This window comes from Cherax quadricarinatus, chromosome 48 (assembly GCF_038502225.1).
Source record: "Cherax quadricarinatus isolate ZL_2023a chromosome 48, ASM3850222v1, whole genome shotgun sequence".
NCBI classification, from domain to species: Eukaryota; Metazoa; Arthropoda; class Malacostraca; order Decapoda; family Parastacidae; genus Cherax; species Cherax quadricarinatus.
This window is the reverse complement of record NC_091339.1, coordinates 26,649,933-26,670,351: the sequence shown is the minus strand read 5'-3', so window position 1 is coordinate 26,670,351 and position 20,419 is coordinate 26,649,933. Positions and strand designations below refer to the sequence as shown.

The window sequence follows — 20,419 nt, the reverse complement described above, 5'->3', positions numbered from 1 at the left end:
GATGCTCATCCCTTACCTCATCACATATATACATAAGCACGTTTTCTCTCGAATGTACCACCAGCACTTCTCGCTACCGGGTTTCCACCAATCAGCGGTCGAGCTGGCGGTGCCGTCATCTTAACACGAGTTTTCATTGGGCTGGGAAGTACGAATCGTGTGCCAAGCTGATGCTTCAGTGTGTGGTATCTGGAAACTTCTTTGACGTTCACTTGACAACAATCTCATAATGCTCGTGTTATTTAATTCAGGTTCTAATGACCTAAGGGGCTTTCTGTATGCACAATTAAATGTCACCCATCTCAGTACAGACATTGTATCATGATGAAATAAATAAATAAATAAATTAAATTTTTGTCGAGCTTCCCTAGGTTAAATTTTCATGGCACCACTATGTGTTTTATTAATGTGTGCTAAATATGTACCATTACATATAAACTGCAGTTTGTATACCTGGAGAGGATTTCGGGGGTCAACGCCCCCGCGACCCGGTCTGTGACCAGGCCTCATGGTGGATCAGGGCCTGATCAATGAGGCTGTTACTGTTGGCAGCACGCAACCCGACGTATGAATCACAGCCCGGCTGGTCAGGTACTGACTTTAGGTGCCTGTCCAGCGCCTTCTTGAAGACAACCAGGGGTCTATTGGTAATCTCCCTTATGTATGCTGGGAGGCACTTGAACAGTCTTGAGCCCCTGACACTTACTGTGTTGTGCTAGTGGCGCCCCTGCTTTTCACTGGGGGGATGTTGCATCGTCTGCCGAATCTTTTGCTTTCACAGGGAGTGATTTTCGTGTGCAAGTTTGGTACTAATCCCTCATATATAGATATATATATATATATATATATATATATATATATATATATATATATATATATATATATTTATATATATATATATATATATATATATATATGAGAAAGTAGTATCAAGCAAGTCCATGGTCGACAGGAATATAATTGAATCTTGTTTCATAAAAAGCAGTTTTGACAATAATATGAATATTTCCTTTGGTTTATATAAATTAGATCCATTTATAATTAATAGAATTTGGGAAGAATTTAATAATACACTGGACAAATAATAATTTTCAAATTTTCTTGGGTAGAATAGTTTGTGGGTGAGTTGTGCAAAGGACCTATCCAAGTTGGGTCGGCGCGCGTCACGTGTTTAACCGTTGTGGGATCTGATAGTGAGGTGCTGGCCAGACCCCTTATATAGCTTCCTTGGATGCTTTACTTTCATAGTTCCTTGATAATGTGAGTAGTCACGAAAGCGCTTGGAATTTCTCGATTCTTTCAGAGTGGTTGTTTTGCATATTCTGAAATCACCTGTTTACTGTGATCTTATTGCATATATATAAATTATATATATATATATATATATATATATATATATATATATATATATATATATATATATATATATATATATATATATATATATATATATATATATATATATATATATTTTTATTATCACACTGGCCGATTCCCACCAAGGCAGGGTGGCCCGAAAAAGAAAAACTCTCACCATCATTCACTCCATCACTGTCTTGCCAGAAGGGTGCTTTACACTACAGTTTTTAAACTGCAACATTAACACCCCTCCTTCAGAGTGCAGGCACTGTACTTCCCATCTCCAGGACTCAAGTCCGGCCTGCCGGTTTCCCTGAATCCCTTCATAAATGTTACTTTGCTCACACTCCAACAGCACGTCAAGTATTAAAAACCATTTGTCTCCATTCACTCCTATCAAACACGCTCACGCATGCCTGCTGGAAGTCCAAGCCCCTCGCACACAAAACCTCCTTTACCCCCTCCCTCCAACCCTTCCTAGGCCGACCCCTACCCCGCCTTCCTTCCACTACAGACTGATACACTCTTGAAGTCATTCTGTTTCGCTCCATTCTCTCTACATGTCCGAACCACCTCAACAACCCTTCCTCAGCCCTCTGGACAACAGTTTTGGTAATCCCGCACCTCCTCCTAACTTCCAAACTACGAATTCTCTGCATTATATTCACACCACACATTGCCCTCAGACATGACATCTCCACTGCCTCCAGCCTTCTCCTCGCTGCAACATTCATCACCCACGCTTCACACCCATATAAGAGCGTTGGTAAAACTATACTCTCATACATTCCCCTCTTTGCCTCCAAGGACAAAGTTCTTTGTCTCCACAGACTCCTAAGTGCACCACTCACTCTTTTTCCCTCATCAATTCTATGATTCACCTCATCTTTCATAGACCCATCCGCTGACACGTCCACTCCCAAATATCTGAATACGTTCACCTCCTCCATACTCTCTCCCTCCAATCTAATATTCAATCTTTCATCACCTAATCTTTTTGTTATCCTCATAACCTTACTCTTTCCTGTATTCACCTTTAATTTTCTTCTTTTGCACACCCTACCAAATTCATCCACCAATCTCTGCAGCTTCTCTTCAGAATCTCCCAAGAGCACAGTGTCATCAGCAAAGAGCAGCTGTGACAACTCCCACTTTGTGTGTGATTCTTTATCTTTTAACTCCACGCCTCTTGTCAAGACCCTCGCATTTACTTCTCTTACAACCCCATCTATAAATATATTAAACAACCACGGTGACATCACACATCCTTGTCTAAGGCCTACTTTTACTGGGAAAAAAAAATTTCCCTCTTTCCTACATACTCTAACTTGAGCCTCACTATCCTCGTAAAAACTCTTCACTGCTTTCAGTAACCTACCTCCTACACCATACACTTGCAACATCTGCCACATTGCCCCCCTATCCACCCTGTCATACGCCTTTTCCAAATCCATAAATGCCACAAAGACCTCTTTAGCCTTATCTAAATACTGTTCACTTATATGTTTCACTGTAAACACCTGGTCCACACACCCCCTACCTTTCCTAAAGCCTCCTTGTTCATCTGCTAACCTATTCTCCGTCTTACTCTTAATTCTTTCAATTATAACTCTACCATACACTTTACCAGGTACACTCAACAGACTTATCCCCCTATAATTTTTGCACTCTCTTTTATCCCCTTTGCCTTTATACAAAGGAACTATGCATGCTCTCTGCCAATCCCTAGGTACCTTACCCTCTTCCATACATTTATTAAATAATTGCACCAACCACTCCAAAACTATATCCCCACCTGCTTTTAACATTTCTATCTTTATCCCATCAATCCCGGCTGCCTTACCCCCTTTCATTTTACCTACTGCCTCACGAACTTCCCCCACACTCACAACTGGCTCTTCCTCACTCCTACAAGATGTTATTCCTCCTTGCCCTATACACGAAATCACAGCTTCCCTATCTTCATCAACATTTAACAATTCCTCAAAATATTCCCTCCATCTTCCCAATACCTCTAACTCTCCATTTAATAACTCTCCTCTCCTATTTTTAACTGACAAATCCATTTGTTCTCTAGGTTTTCTTAACTTGTTAATCTCACTCCAAAACTTTTTCTTATTTTCAACAAAATTTGTTGATAACATCTCACCCACTCTCTCATTTGCTCTCTTTTTACATTGCTTCACCACTCTCTTAACCTCTCTCTTTTTCTCCATATACTCTTCCCTCCTTGCATCACTTCTACTTTGTAAAAACTTCTCATATGCTAACTTTTTCTCCCTTACTACTCTCTTTACATCATCATTCCACCAATCGCTCCTCTTCCCTCCTGCACCCACTTTCCTGTAACCACAAACTTCTGCTGAACACTCTAACACTACATTTTTAAACCTACCCCATACCTCTTCGACCCCATTGCGTATGCTCTCATTAGCCCATCTATCCTCCAATAGCTGTTTATATCTTACCCTAACTGCCTCCTCGTTTAGTTTATAAACCTTCACCTCTCTCTTCCCTGATACTTCTATTCTCCTTGTATCCCATCTACCTTTTACTCTCAGTGTAGCTACAACTAGAAAGTGATCTGATATATCTGTGGCCCCTCTATAAACATGTACATCCTGAAGTCTACTCAACAGTCTTTTATCTACCAATACCAATATATATATATATATATATATATATATATATATATATATATATATATATATATATATATATATATATATATATATCGTGCCGAATAGGCAAAACTGGTCAATTACCAAGAACTCATTTAAAATTAAATCCTTTCTAAAATTTTCTCTTATACATTTAAAGATATATTTTTCATTTATGTTAATGTAGAAATTAATAATTTTATACCAGTAGAACCATAGAAAACTTACCTAACCTTATTACAACAAGCACAATTTTAATTTAGCTTCATCCAACTAAATATATTTTAGATAAGTTTACAATAATTTAATAATAAACAAACACAATGAAATATATTTTCTGGTTGGGTTCAGAATTATTTTTGCGAAATTATCGCGTACACATATTTTCACTTGGCACACCTTCACAAAATGTATATAATGTCATTTGTTAATTAATAAACCACGTGTAGAAACACGGAAAATAAAGTTGGGTTGCATATTTCGACTCCCAACTTAAACCCTCTTCAGGATATGCAAGTGAGTTGGAAACATGTTTACGCAGGAAGAAATGGAGAACACCTGAGGTAAGGGTGATGTCACAGGAAGTGTCAGGTCAGGAACGCACTGGTTTACCTGGAGTTTATCACATCCCTTGCAAGGACTGTGTTTACGTTCTATGGATGAAACTGTATGGTTCAAGGACTCTAATGGAAGTAAGTTACTCTGACTTTTTTGGGTTATCCTAGATATTCTACACATATGCTGCTGTGTATGATAATCTGTGTAACTGTATTTATGTGTACCTGTACCAGAATAAAAACTTACTTACAGATGGATTATCATGATCTAGATTATTTTTGAAACAAGATCACAATACTCAGAGTGAAACTACTTACATATGCCAGCAGTCGGTCACCCTCCAAACATAGACCTGGCCATAATTATACACACTTTTTTGTACCTATTTTCCACCATGCCCACTAATACACCCACTCCTACCATTAATCAGTAGGTAATCAGTTCTTTATTCTGATTAATTCGGGTATATGTAAACAAATTGTGTCTAGAATTTAAAAAAAAAAATACGATATTGCAGAAAATCATTATCGATATGCGTATATAAAAACTTATATTGCCATATGACTTGATCTAAGATATCCACACTATTTCTTAAAATAAATTAGATCCGTTGAAATTTTTATTTTGTTTTATCTATACACATGTATATTATTCTCTCTCTCTCTCTCTCTCTCTCTCTCTCTCTCTCTCTCTCTCTCTCTCTCTCTCTCTCTCTCTCTCTCTCTCTCTCTCTCTCTCTCTCTCTCTCTCTCTCTCTCTCTCTCTCTTTCTCTCTCTCTCTCTTATATATATATATATATATATATATATATATATATATATATATATATATATATATATATATATATATATATATATATATATATATATATATATATATATATATATATATATATATATATATATATATATATATATATATATATATATATATATATATATATGTAAAAGAGAGAGAGAGAGAGAGAGAGAATAATATACATGTTTCTAAATTCATTAATTTTATCACACTCCAGTACATAATGACGCAGGGTGTGACAATAGTCCATCTGGCAAAGTTTACATTTCGTTTGGTCTACATCTGGTGGTGGTGATTTAACCTGCCAAAGATACTTGTAACCCAGCCGGAGCCGGGCGGTAGTGACATCCAAGAGTCTGCATATTTTGTTGGATGCACCATAGACATGTGGCTCCTCCTGCATGATAGAATGATGATAGATGGACTCACTGGTGTCAATCTCCCTGAGCCTTAAGTCCATAAAATTCAGTTGAAGTTCTTTTCGTATTATTGTTCTCAAACTACTACCTGACAAGCCAAGATTGTAATCTATTCCCTCTTTGAAAGCATACAGCTTAGCCAATTTATCAGTTCTATCATGCATCTGAAGACCAATGTGAGATGGAATCCACATCATGTGCACTCTGACTCCACTGTCCACAATCCTACCATACCTGTGTCTGGCTTCTGACACAAGCATGCAACAATTTATGCTTAATGAGTTGAGAGCATTTATGGATAACAGAGAATCAGTTACAATTAAACTGTCAATCTTTGATACATAGATGCATTTCAGTGCAAGGAGTATGGCAAACAGTTCTGTCTGAAGGGTAGAGGCCCAATTATTGATGCGTGCTCCAATTTCTTTAAGAGAGCAGGGGTCGAGTCGCAGCTCCTGGCCCCGCCTCTTCGCTGATTGCTACTAGGTCCTCTCTCTCCCTGCTCCATGAGCTCTATCATACCTCGCCTTAAAACTATAGACTGTTCCCGTGTGTGTGTGTGTGTGTGTGTGTGTGTGTGTGTTTGTACTCACCTAGTTGTACTCACCTAGTTGAGGTTGCGGGGGTCGAGTCCGAGCTCCTGGCCCCGCCTCTTCACTGATCGCTACTAGGTCACTCTCCCTGAGCCGTGAGCTTTATCATACCTCTGCTTAAAGCTATGTATGGATCCTGCCTCCACTACATCGCTTCCCAAACTATTCCACTTACTGACTACTCTGTGGCTGAAGAAATACTTCCTAACATCCCTGTGATTCATCTGTGTCTTCAGCTTCCAACTGTGTCCCCTTGTTACTGTGTCCAATCTCTGGAACATCCTGTCTTTGTCCACCTTGTCAATTCCTCTCAGTATTTTGTATGTCGTTATCATGTCCCCCCTATCTCTCCTGTCCTCCAGTGTCGTCAGGTTGATTTCCCTTAACCTCTCCTCGTAGGACATACCTCTTAGCTCTGGGACTAGTCTTGTTGCAAACCTTTGCACTTTCTCTAGTTTCTTTACGTGCTTGGCTAGGTGTGGGTTCCAAACTGGTGCCGCATACTCCAATATGGGCCTAACGTATACGGTGTACAGGGTCCTGAACGATTCCTTATTAAGATGTCGGAATGCTGTTCTGAGGTTTGCTAGGCGCCCATATGCTGCAGCAGTTATTTGGTTGATGTGCGCTTCAGGAGATGTGCCTGGTGTCATACTCACCCCAAGATCTTTTTCCTTGAGTGAGGTTTGTAGTCTCTGACCCCCTAGACTGTACTCCGTCTGCGGCCTTCTTTGCCCTTCCCCAATCTTCATGACTTTGCACTTGGTGGGATTGAACTCCAGGAGCCAATTGCTGGACCAGGTCTGCAGCCTGTCCAGATCCCTTTGTAGTTCTGCCTGGTCTTCGATCGAGTGTATTCTTCTCATCAACTTCACGTCATCTGCAAACAGGGACACCTCAGAGTCTATTCCTTCCGTCATGTCGTTCACAAATACCAGAAACAGCACTGGTCCTAGGACTGACCCCTGCGGGACCCCGCTGGTCACAGGTGCCCACTCTGACACCTCGCCACGTACCATGACTCGCTGCTGTCTTCCTGACAAGTATTCCCTGATCCATTGTAGTGCCTTCCCTGTTATCCCTGCTTGGTCCTCCAGTTTTTGCACCAATCTCTTGTGTGGAACTGTGTCAAACGCCTTCTTGCAGTCCAAGAAAATGCAATCCACCCACCCCTCTCTCTCTTGTCTTACTGCTGTCACCATGTCATAGAACTCCAGTAGGTTTGTGACACAGGATTTCCCGTCCCTGAAACCATGCTGGCTGCTGTTGATGAGATCATTCCTTTCTAGGTGTTCCACCACTCTTCTCCTGATAATCTTCTCCATGATTTTGCATACTATACATGTCAGTGACACTGGTCTGTAGTTTAATGCTTCATGTCTGTCTCCTTGTGTGTGTGTGTGTGTGTTTGTGTGTGCGTGTGTATGTGTATGAGTGTATATGAGTGTGTGTGTGTGTGTGTGTATGAATGTGTGTGTGTATGAGTGTGTGTGCGTGTGTATGAGTGTGTGTGCGTGTGTATGAGTTTGTGTGTGTGTGTGTGTGTGTGTGTGTGTGTGTGTGTGTGTGTGTGTGTTTATGTGTGTGTGTGTGTGTATGAATTTGTATGTGTGTGTGTGTGTGTGTGTGTGTGTGTGTCTCAACAATCAATATTTGCACCAATAACTCACTACAGTTGTGACCGGGTGTGGTAGTGTGAATTGCTCATTACACTATAATTTGTTCATGATTGTAGCCATGTATAAACGTAAGTAACCATTCTTACAGGATTCATTACCTTTGTAACCTGTGAGTTCATTACCTTGTACCTAGTTCAGCCATCACAACTTTGGGGGCCCAGTCCCTGGATCCATTACGTACCTCTGTAATCTGTAAATACCTTTGTAACTTGTCATGATTGTGACTAGACCTACCTGGAGTTCATTACCTTTGTAAATTGTGAGTTCATTACCTTTGTAAATTGTGAATTCATTACCTCTGTAACTTGCTCAGCTATCAAAACGTTGGAGTCCAGTCCCTGGACCAATTATGTACCTCTGTAACCTTTTGACTACCGCCCACAGGATGGGTATGGGGTGCATAATAAACATATTAAACTAACTATATATATATATATATATATATATATATATATATATATATATATATATATATATATATATATATATATATATATTATATATATATATATATATATATATATATATATATATATATATATATATATATATATATATATATATATATATATATATATATATATATATATATATATATATATGACATGTAAATCATCCTGTAATGGAGTGTAACAGGTAAACCAAACTGTGTGATGGAGTATGCCAGAGAAACCATCCTGTGTTTCGGGTATGTTAGGTAAACATAGTTCTTGCTGTAGCCTTGTCTAATTATGGCCATGCAGTGGTAATGAACTGGGAGGACTTAATTACCAACTGGTCTATATATAAAGTATTGGGAAACATATCCACTAGAACATATAATGATTCACAAATACATTAAAGCTGTGCTAAACTTGGCAATTCAGACCCAAATGTTACCTCGTCAAATTTAGATTTGCTGGTAAGGCTTTCTAGTTAAGTCTTCTTATAAGAGAAAACTGATTAGTTGCGAGGGAAAGGGTAACTGAGCCAGACTGGTGTAAGTGGTTGGTACTAGCCCAAGATACCCTGAACCTGAAGAAGGTGGTGCCGGCAGTTAAAGGGATATCTTAAAGATCAACAAGTACAAAGGCCTATCACCATGCTATAACTTCATACCAATGGGAACGGGATCCTATGAGCATGGAGCAAGTGTACTCTTAAGTTTTTGATGTATGTGATAAACTCATCAAGGAAACCAAGTACCCCAGAGCAACCAGCTTCCTTTTCCTAAGACTCGGTGTTTCGATTCAGAGAGGAATTGCCTGCAGCATTCTGGGCACGCTATTCACCACTGAGAAGCTGCATGCTGTGTCTGGAATATAGGTTCTGTGATGTCATGCGTGCTGTCTCACTCCCAATGTATTTATATATAGAGAGAAATGATTGGAGGAATGATGATGTCAATAGGGTGGTTAGAGAGGAAAAAACTTACGAGTAGTTTCTTATGTAAAAATTATTTACGGAAAACAGAGTATGAAGAAAAAACAAGAGTGGTAAGAGAGTGAAAAAGGCGAGCAAGTGAGAGAATAGTTTGTTAAATATTTTTGATGAAACGCAGGCAGGGAAGAGTAAAATACAGAAGTGCCTGAAACAGGGGGGGTTGAATAAAATGGGGGTACAGCCCCTGTGTAAGATGGCGTTGAGACTGACATGCTAGAAGAAGGTCAGGATACAGTTTTGTAGAGGTCGGCATATTTGTTTCACATATGCGTAAACGAAGCTAAGGTACCTAAGGATTGGCGGAGAACGTGCATAGTTACTTATAATTGGATAAAGCATGATTTGCACCACTTCAACACAAGCCAACTTTATAATAAACAGTTTTCAGGTTATAAAAGAAAACATTGGAGAAAAAAAAAAAAAAACAAAAAAAAATCAACGACGTACAGCAGCAGGAGCGACAAAGAGTCTTAATGAAAATCACAATTCCGATTATTTTACCAAATTTGTGATTCAAAATTAGAAATTTGACTTCTTCACCTTCAAATGTGATATTACTTTTGTAGGTGGTGCAACATTAATCAAATATTTCCTAGGGGTGCGGGGCATAAAAATATTTTTATTATATAATCATGGGGAGCGCTAAACCCGTAGGATTATGCAGCGCAGGTGGGGGGATGGAAGGTATTCAGGCTCAATTCAGGGAACCGGAGCACAGATCCAATTCCCTAGATCAAGAGCCCCTCACCAGCGTCAAGGAACCTCCCTGGGGGGGCATAGAAGAACCCCTGCAATACTTAATAAGTTACACTACTAACCTTTGTGGGTTTATCTTGTAATAATAACATTAGGAATGTCTTTGCATTGCAGGCGTGGTAAATTATTATCATCATTACATTCACTGAAGGAGCGCTAAACTCGCAGGGTAATGCAGAGCCTGAGGAATGAAAGGCAATCAGGTTCGATTACCAGCATGAATGAACATCCCTTGAGGGAGGAAACAACAGCATCATCATAAACATCACTCATTATCATCTTCAATCGCCATCAGTCGCTATCAATCAGCAGCATCACCATCATTATCATCCTGGTGGGAGGACAGTGCTGGTGGTCACCTGACTGACTGTTATGTACTGGCAACTCAGCTGCCACAGAAGTCATCAGCTAGTAACAACCTCAGTGTGTCTTCAGCAGTGACGGTGAGAGGGAGTTACACTCAGAGTCAGCAGACTCTTGAGTCACTTGCTCTAATATATTTTAATTCGAGCTGATGGAGTAACGTCCCTCGCCATGTCTGACAGGTTTCATAGGTAAGAAAAGATGTTTAATGTGTTTGTAGCCTGAGAGGTTCAACGAGGCCTTACTTGATAAGCGCTATCATCATAGATAGAGTATGTTTACTTATTGTATATGACATATCGAATCTCTTATTGTATTTACAGTATATTCACTGCTAAATTCTGTACGGTACTGCAAGGTTTATACATCAAGTACTGTGTGTAAATCATAATTTATCTCGCTTCCCGTATTAATCAACCTGTCGTATGACGTTTAGTTTGATATGGAAAGCCTCTTCAAACTCTATCTTTGACTCGTAAAACAAACTTTTAATTGCAACATAATGTACATCAAACGACTGAAATGAGGCAAGATACTTTAACTATCCTGTCTCAGATTTTGAAAGGGGTTAGCAACCAAAATCGATATTGGACAAAGAATTGAACTTTTCTTACAAGTGTACCCCTTGATGCAAATGAAGGTCTCCTAACTCAAGAAATGCTTATTATCCCGTCTTGCATTAAAATTTTTGCCCCGTTGTTTCCCTACTGGTTTAGCGCGGGTATTAATTGAAGACTGCTGCTCGGTGCATTTCGGCTAATTACAGTTAGAATTGCACAATCTTAAGTTGGTTTTATACTTTATATATTTTGCTATGCAAATGGTAAGTGTAACCCAATCCAACAAAACCCACCTAACCCAATCAAATATAACCTAACGTAACTTAACCTTACTCCGCCATCTGTCTTGACGTTACTGTGCTTGGCTAGACTTTGATTGGCTCTGACGTCCCGCTCGTACCAAAAGAAATGTTCTGTTTTTTCGCTAATAACTCCCAAAAATAAGTTAGCCCAAGAAATAACCCTTTATTTCGTGTTGTAGATAGCTTGTAAGTGTCGTAAAATATAAAACGGTCAGAATTCCGCTGAGAAGCAGCTTTCAGTCAGACTAATGCATAAAGAAAGGGCATTAACATTGTATTAAGTGTTAAAATAATGCTACATTAGTAGTATTCAGCAATAATTATTATTTGGTATAACATATACAGGCAGTAAATTAAATAATTTTAGATTTTAAAAAAAATCAGGTTACGGCTAATGGGATATCGAAATTCTACTTTATTTTCTTCGAAATATGTTGTAATTAGGCTGCTCCCCTCAAGGAAGGTTCCTTGATGTTGGTGAGGGGCTCTTGATTTAGGGAATTGGATCTGTGCTCCAGTTCCCCTGAATGCCTGCCACATCCCCCCCTAGGCGCTGTATAATCCTCCGGGTTTAGCGCTTCCCCCTTGATTATAATAATAATGTAATTAGGCTCTTCACAGTAGCGTCAAATTATGTTACTTGTACCCTTGACTCGAAAAGTTACTTGGCTGTGCTCCCAAATTTTACCCATTTTGTGAAGTTACACAATATGGCTGTGACGCAAGACGTACTGTCTTGCCAGAATATCTAGATGTAGATAAGAGTTAAAAATAAAACTCTTGATCAGTAATGGATACTTGTCAAACGTTCCCGAAACTTGCCATTTAGTTTTGTTACGTTTTAAGCCTGTCTATTGACCTGTACACTAACAATCAGGAATATTTTAATGAAATATATAATTTTTTAACACCGGCGGTCTCCCGCTGAGGCAGGGTGACCCGATAAAAAAGGAACAAGTTCACTATCATTCGCCCCATCAGTCTTGCCAGAAGTGCGCCCATACTACAATTCAAAACTGCAGATAAAAATATAATGAACATTTGTCGATAATGAAGGATAACCCACATGTAGGCAAGAAAAGAGCAGATGACATGAGACTGTATGTGTACACTCGAGGCAGGAGGGCGCCTTATGTGAAGGTGACAAGCTAAGTTGTGGCTAAGGGATCTGATGGAGATTAATAGGGGATAAAGCCCCCAGAGCCACCCTTTGGCGCCACCACCGAAAATGCTAAACCCGTAGGGATTATACAGTGCCTGGGAGGCATTCAGGTTCGATCTAAGGGAAGGGAAGGGCAAGTCAAATTCCTTAGATCAAGAGCCCCACACCAGCATCAAAGAACTTCTCATAAATGGACGAACATACAACACAGCGTCTCAAACACTACTGGTCACCTGCCCATCTCCTGCATCAGGTAGATACATGGGATGTGCCTCCACACCAATGATGGTCTCTTGATCCTAGGATTTGGAGCTACACTCCCTTTCCTCGAACCTGATTTCCTCCTGTTCTCTAGGCGCTGTATGACCCATACGAGCTTGGCAGTTTTACCATGAATGTAATAATAATAATAATGCTGTTTCAGGTTAGAATATTGTGCCTTTAGTTAATTTCTTAAGTTGTTTTAATCAGATTTCTTGATTTTCGTTGTTTCTTAGATTATCTCATAAAAATAACCAGTTATATAATACTACAACGCCATTAAATTCAATAATACATGGTTTACCTGTAGGTTACCCATAGTTGCTTCCGAAGGGCATGCCCCCCCCCCCCCGTTTCCTAGACTAGGCCGCCTGCTTACACAGATTCATTAGGCTCTCTGGCGATAAAAATATTTTGAAACGCGAAAACAAAACTTGGACCTGCCAAGCGAACACTTGTACTTTGTGAAATATGGGAATCCCCTCTTGTCGAAATCGCATATTAGTCTGTCTTAACCATAAATGAAATACGTATACTGATTGTTTAGGAGGATTGGCTCGCTCACGACTACTACGCATTTATACACTAGTATTCTTTGTTTAGAACCCGATCTATCCTATCTTTTACTAAATTATACTTGACGACGTACACGCAAAATAGGGTAAAATAACGGATTTTCACTCGGTACCATAAATAGGCGGAGCGCTTTTTGATTGCTTTTATAGTTAGTATTGATTGGATTAATTTAGTTAGGGTTCTTTGCAAAACGAATAAACAGGAGCTTAGCAATAAAAGAGGACTAGTTTCTCAAACGTTTGCATTGCAGTTTTGTGACTGATGACAATATACTAATGCCCAGGTAACCATTTTTCATGCTTAGGGCAGCAAGGTGTGAGGACATTTACTAATACGTTTCGAACCAAAACATAGAACCAACATCTCTTCCCTGCGAGCTGCGGGTTCCCCTTTGGGCGTGTAATGCCTGTCACACTTGAGAGAGGAACAATGACTCAGATGGTCTAATGTAACTGCCGGATCTACGTTCAATACGTTTCAGGAATTGCTGCAGAGTGCACATATTGATTTATTGGTGGTGGTTACTAATCTTGCACGTAGATATGTTAGATCGTCGACCCCTGATTTTTGTGTTAGATTGTAGATAAAATTTAGCCATAATGACCCACGTGCAGTCTAAAGGCTTTAATTGTAACCATCTAACTAGTGACATCCATGTCGTTTGGGTTTTGTTAAATCTGCGAATGGTACTTTGGATTTTGCACGCACCTGTGTAAACTAGGTAAGAGGTTCCCCTCTTTTTCTATTTTTAGTCACTCGAGGTTTTCTTTCTTTCGTTTATCATATATTGCAATGGTAATATACGTGATGACAATAGGAAAGCATTACCTTGGGGAACACCAAAACAGCTGCTCACGGGAAATGGTGAGGGGGGGGGAGCACTATTTCCCTGGTCCCACCTGCCCTTCACCCTGTTTTCGTGCTCCCACCTGCCCTTGATATTCCTGTTTCCCTGCGCCCACCTGGCCTTGACGTCCCCATTACCCTTCACCCACGTAGCCTTGCCATCCCAATTTCTTTGAACCCGCCTACCCTCGACGTCGCTATTGATGATAAAAATATTTTGAAACGCGAAAAGAAAGCATGGACTCGCCAAGCGAACACTTGTACTTTGTGTACTCACCCATTTCTGGTTGCAGGGGTCGATTCACAGTCCCTATCCCCTTGTGTGTTGGGGAGTGTTTGAGTATATATATATACCTGGAGTCTATATAGAGGTTATTCCGGGGATGAACGCCCCCGTGGCCCGGTCCATGACCAGGCCTCCCTGCGGATCAGGGTCTGATCAACAAGACTGTTACTGATGGCCACACACACACACACACACACACACACACACACACACACACACACACACACACACACACACACACACACACAGACACACATACACACACACACACACACACACACACACACACACACACACACACACACACACATACATACATATATATATATATATATATATATATATATATATATATATATATATATATATATATATAATATATATATATATATATATATATATATATATATATATATATATATATATATAATATTATATATATATATATATATATATATATATATATATATTATATGCCTGGAAGTCCAGTATCCTGGCAGCTCCTTCCTTACCTCCTTCCAACCTCTTCCTTAGGTCCGATTCCCTCTTCGGCCTTCCGCTTTCCTCCACTGGCAGACCTGATACCACATCTCGAAGTCGGCTTCTCCTGTTTTCGCCCGTCCTTCTTGCATGTCCGAAACTACCCGTTCATCCCTTCTTCAGCTTCCCTTTCGGAGTTTTGTGTTCAAGATTCTTCTGGCCCAATCCTTCCACCGATTCTCCTCCTAACCATTGAATCCACAGGTCACCACACTGATTCTTGCAGCCTCAGCATACTGCCTTCCAGTCTTCGCCGTAACCATTTCACATAATCGCCGCCTGGCAGATGTTGGTAAAATTACTCCAGCTACTTGCGTTCAAAGGCCAAAGTTCTGTTCTTCCAGACTTCCTGCGCACACTGACTTCTCCCTCATCAACCTTCTATGATTCACCTCATTATCTATAGACTATCCTGCCGATTACAAAACCACTCTCAAACAGGCTTCCGAATACAGTTACCTCCCTCCATCCACTTTTCTCCCTCCACCTGATTATTCAACTTATCAACCTTAATCTTTTGTTGTCCTCATAACTCATTTTCCTCAGTAGTTCACCTAATTTTCTTTGCTTTTGCACATTCCTTCACCATTATCCACTAACCTTCTTCTTCAGAATCTTCTGCAAAGTTTGTCAGTGTCATCAGCAGCAGCCAGACTGTGAGCCAACTCATCTTTGTGTGTGATTCTATCTTTTAATCTCCACGTTTCCTTCTGAAAGTTAAGCATCTCCGCATTTATTTCCATAACTTGTCTATAAATATTCATTCATATACCATTACATCACACAATCCTTGATCTAAGGCCGCCTACTTTACTGGGAAAATTTCCTCTTTCTACATACTTGCCTTGAGCTTCACTCGATCTCCGTGTACGTCTTCAGTAACCTGCCAGTCTGCAATTTTCCATACACCTTGCACTTCAGTAACATCTGTTATATTGCCTTCATTCCACCTCAATATGCCATGCCAAAATTGTTAAATGTTACAGTTGTTCTTTGTCCTATTCTAAATATCGTTCGCTTATACAGCTCACTGTTGTCACTTAATTCACTTCCTTACCTTTCTAAAAGCTTCTGTTATTCGTTCAGGCCTTCATCCGTTCACTTTAATTTTCAATTATAACTTGTCCATTACATTTTAATTCGTGAGCACTAACAGATTTGTCCTCCAATGTTTTTACTGTTTATCTCACTATACAAAGGAATTCATGTATGCTTTCTTCTGTCAATTGCTTCCGTACTTACTTTCCACGTTACTTACAAACATAGAAGTCAGTTCACCTTCCAAAAGTTCATATCTCACCGGCCTTTTGGTTTATTTGTGTTCCATTTGTCCTGACACCGGCTGCTTCTCATCTTTCCATTAAATATTTCATTCCGGGTCCATCACCGGTCCTCACTTACAAGATGTTACTCCCAGCCTTTGATAGGGCTCGACGATAGCCTCATCTTTTCATCAACATTTGTCCACTCTCAAAATGACTTCCTTCCATTCTTCTTGGAATACTTTCTAACTCTCCATTTGCAACTCCCTTCCTCTCCTTCTTTTTAACTGAATGTAACTTCAGTTTTCCAGGCCTTTTCTGGTGCTCTTGTTAATTCTTTTGTTCATCTTCTTCTTTTCGTTTTCAACAAAATTTGTTGATAATAATTGACTCCACTCTTTACATTTCGCCTCTTTGTTACTTGCAATTTTCCACTCCTTGCCTTCCTCTTCCATCCTTACCTCCGTCTGCCTTCTTACTGTGTAAAAACTTCATATGCTGGGCCACTACCTTCCTTTACTGGCTTCGCACCACTCATTGTCGTCATTGGTTGAACATGAACACTTGTTAATTACATCCTGGACTTTCATAGCCTTCGACTATTAGCCTATGCTCTCATTAGCCTCCCATCTATCTTCCAATAGTTGCTTTGAGTATTCTGCTTCTTGTCTGTTCCTCCTTCTTTTAAGTTTATAAACCTTCACCTTCTTCTCTGATGCTTTATTTCCTGTGTCTCATCTTACCTTCCACTACCAGTTACAGAGTGATCTGATTACTGTGGAAGCCCTCCCATACATGTACATCCTCGAAGTCTGCTCAACAGTCTTATCAAGCCATCCAATATATTCCAACAAATACTTGCTTCGTTAACCATCATGTCCGTGTACAATGATTTATCCTCTTTTAAAACTTATGACGTCATTACCTATTCAAACTGGGTCCCTGTTACAAATGCCCTTCCCATTCAGCAATTGTTTAACTGGCTTACATCATTACCACATTTGTTCTCTCAAAGCTCCTACTTTAAGATTCGTATCTTCTTCAATACAATTACCTTCACTTCGCTCGTGCTGCTCCTGATATTCACCTCAATATCCCTCCTCTTGGTGTGCATTACTCTTAGGCAGACTACTTCGCATTCTAACCTTTGAGTTTGTCCACAATTCTGACTTCCTTGAACATTTGCATTACTCTTGCTCTTCCTTTCATAACCTTGATCATAACATTACGTTAGCCCTGGCCCTTTTCTGGCTCCTGGCCCTTCAGATATACCCAGATTTAATCCCAGGCTCTTCACCTGAGTCTTCCTGAGCCTGTTCAGTTGCTTGACAAGCTTCTCGGTTTTCATTCAATATCAATCACCGCTCCTTCAGCCTTCATTCGCATTCAATGCATTACAATTCCAGTTTTATAAAAGTTTTTCTTTCTTCTTCTTTTTAGTAATTGTATATTACCAACCTACTACCTTAATATATATATATGTATATATATATATATATATATGTATTATATATATATATATATATATATGTATTATATATATAGGTAGTAGGTTGGTAGACAGCAACCACCCAGGGAAGTACTACCGTCCTGCCAGATGACTGTGAAACAAAAACCTGTAATTGTTTTGCATGATGGTAGGATTGCTGGTTTCTTTTTCTGTCTCATAAACACGCTAAGATAACAGGGATATCTTGCTACTCCTACTAACACTTTGGTCACACTTCACAGACACGCACATGCATATATATATATACATACATCTAGGTTTTTCTCCTTTTTCTAAATAGCTCTTGTTCTTTTTTATTTCTTCTATTGTCCATGGGGAAGTGGAAAAGAATCTTTCCTCCGTAAGCCATGCGTGTCGTATGAGGCGACTAAAATGCCGGGAGCAATGGGCTAGTAACCCCTTCTCCTGTATACAATTACTAAAAAAGAGAAGAAGAAAAACTTTATAAAACTGGGTTGCTTAAATGTGCGTGGATGTAGTGCGGATGACAAGAAACAGATGATTGCTGATGTTATGAATGAAAAGAAGTTGGATGTCCTGGCCCTAAGCGAAACAAAGCTGAAGGGGGTAGGAGAGTTTCAGTGGGGGGAAATAAATGGGATTAAATCTGGAGTATCTGAGAGAGTTAGAGCAAAGGAAGGGGTAGCAGTAATGTTAAATGATCAGTTATGGAAGGAGAAAAGAGAATATGAATGTGTAAATTCAAGAATTATGTGGATTAAAGTAAAGGTTGGATGCGAGAAGTGGGTCATAATAAGCGTGTATGCACCTGGAGAAGAGAGGAATGCAGAGGAGAGAGAGAGATTTTGGGAGATGTTAAGTGAATGTATAGGAGCCTTTGAACCAAGTGAGAGAGTAATTGTGGTAGGGGACTTGAATGCTAAAGTAGGAGAAACTTTTAGAGAGGGTGTGGTAGGTAAGTTTGGGGTGCCAGGTGTAAATGATAATGGGAGCCCTTTGATTGAACTTTGTATAGAAAGGGGTTTAGTTATAGGTAATACATATTTTAAGAAAAAGAGGATAAATAAGTATACACGATATGATGTAGGGCGAAATGACAGTAGTTTGTTGGATTATGTATTGGTAGATAAAAGACTGTTGAGTAGACTTCAGGATGTACATGTTTATAGAGGGGCCACAGATATATCAGATCACTTTCTAGTTGTAGCTACACTGAGAGTAAAAGGTAGATGGGATACAAGGAGAATAGAAGCATCAGGGAAGAGAGAGGTGAAGGTTTATAAACTAAAAGAGGAGGCAGTTAGGGTAAGATATAAACAGCTATTGGAGGATAGATGGGCTAATGAGAGCATAGGCAATGGGGTCGAAGAGGTATGGGGTAGGTTTAAAAATGTAGTGTTAGAGTGTTCAGCAGAAGTTTGTGGTTACAGGAAAGTGGGTGCAGGAGGGAAGAGGAGCGATTGGTGGAATGATGATGTAAAGAGAGTAGTAAGGGAGAAAAAGTTAGCATATGAGAAGTTTTTACAAAGTAGAAGTGATGCAAGGAGGGAAGAGTATATGGAGAAAAAGAGAGAGGTTAAGAGAGTGGTGAAGCAATGTAAAAAGAGAGCAAATGAGAGAGTGGGTGAGATGTTATCAACAAATTTTGTTGAAAATAAGAAAAAGTTTTGGAGTGAGATTAACAAGTTAAGAAAGCCTAGAGAACAAATGGATTTGTCAGTTAAAAATAGGAGAGGAGAGTTATTAAATGGAGAGTTAGAGGTATTGGAAGATGGAAGGAATATTTTGAGGAATTGTTAAATGTTGATGAAGATAGGGAAGCTGTGATTTCGTGTATAGGGCAAGGAGGAATAACATCTTGTAGGAGTGAGGAAGAGCCAGTTGTGAGTGTGGGGGAAGTTCGTGAGGCAGTAGGTAAAATGAAAGGGGGTAAGGCAGCCGGGATTGATGGGATAAAGATAGAAATGTTAAAAGCAGGTGGGGATATAGTTTTGGAGTGGTTGGTGCAATTGTTTAATAAATGTATGGAAGAGGGTAAGGTACCTAGGGATTGGCAGAGAGCATGCATAGTTCCTTTGTATAAAGGCAAAGGGGATAAAAGAGAGTGCAAAAATTATAGGGGGATAAGTCTGTTGAGTGTACCTGGTAAAGTGTATGGTAGAGTTATAATTGAAAGAATTAAGAGTAAGACGGAGAATAGGATAGCAGATGAACAAGGAGGCTTTAGGAAAGGTAGGGGGTGTGTGGACCAGGTGTTTACAGTGAAACATATAAGTGAACAGTATTTAGATAAGGCTAAAGAGGTCTTTGTGGCATTTATGGATTTGGAAAAGGCGTATGACAGGGTGGATAGGGGGGCAATGTGGCAGATGTTGCAAGTGTATGGTGTAGGAGGTAGGTTACTGAAAGCAGTGAAGAGTTTTTACGAGGATAGTGAGGCTCAAGTTAGAGTATGTAGGAAAGAGGGAAATTTTTTCCCAGTAAAAGTAGGCCTTAGACAAGGATGTGTGATGTCACCGTGGTTGTTTAATATATTTATAGATGG

The 20,419-nt window shown here is 39.7% G+C and overlaps 1 protein-coding gene across 2 annotated transcripts in view; it reads left to right on the top strand.

Annotated features, from left to right (window-relative positions):
- The first annotated feature begins 10,578 nt into the window (after positions 1-10,578).
- Positions 10,579-20,419, top strand: part of Sans (SAM_USH1G_HARP domain-containing protein Sans) — a 62,217-nt gene continuing 52,376 nt past the window's right edge. The window contains exon 1 of one of the 2 annotated variants that reach the window (XM_070095027.1): positions 10,579-10,799. In XM_070095027.1, coding sequence (XP_069951128.1) covers positions 10,780-10,799 — 20 coding nt within the window. In that variant the 5' untranslated portion in view covers positions 10,579-10,779. The remainder of the gene's footprint in view (positions 10,800-20,419) is intronic. The other variant, XM_070095028.1, reaches the window with a different exon arrangement.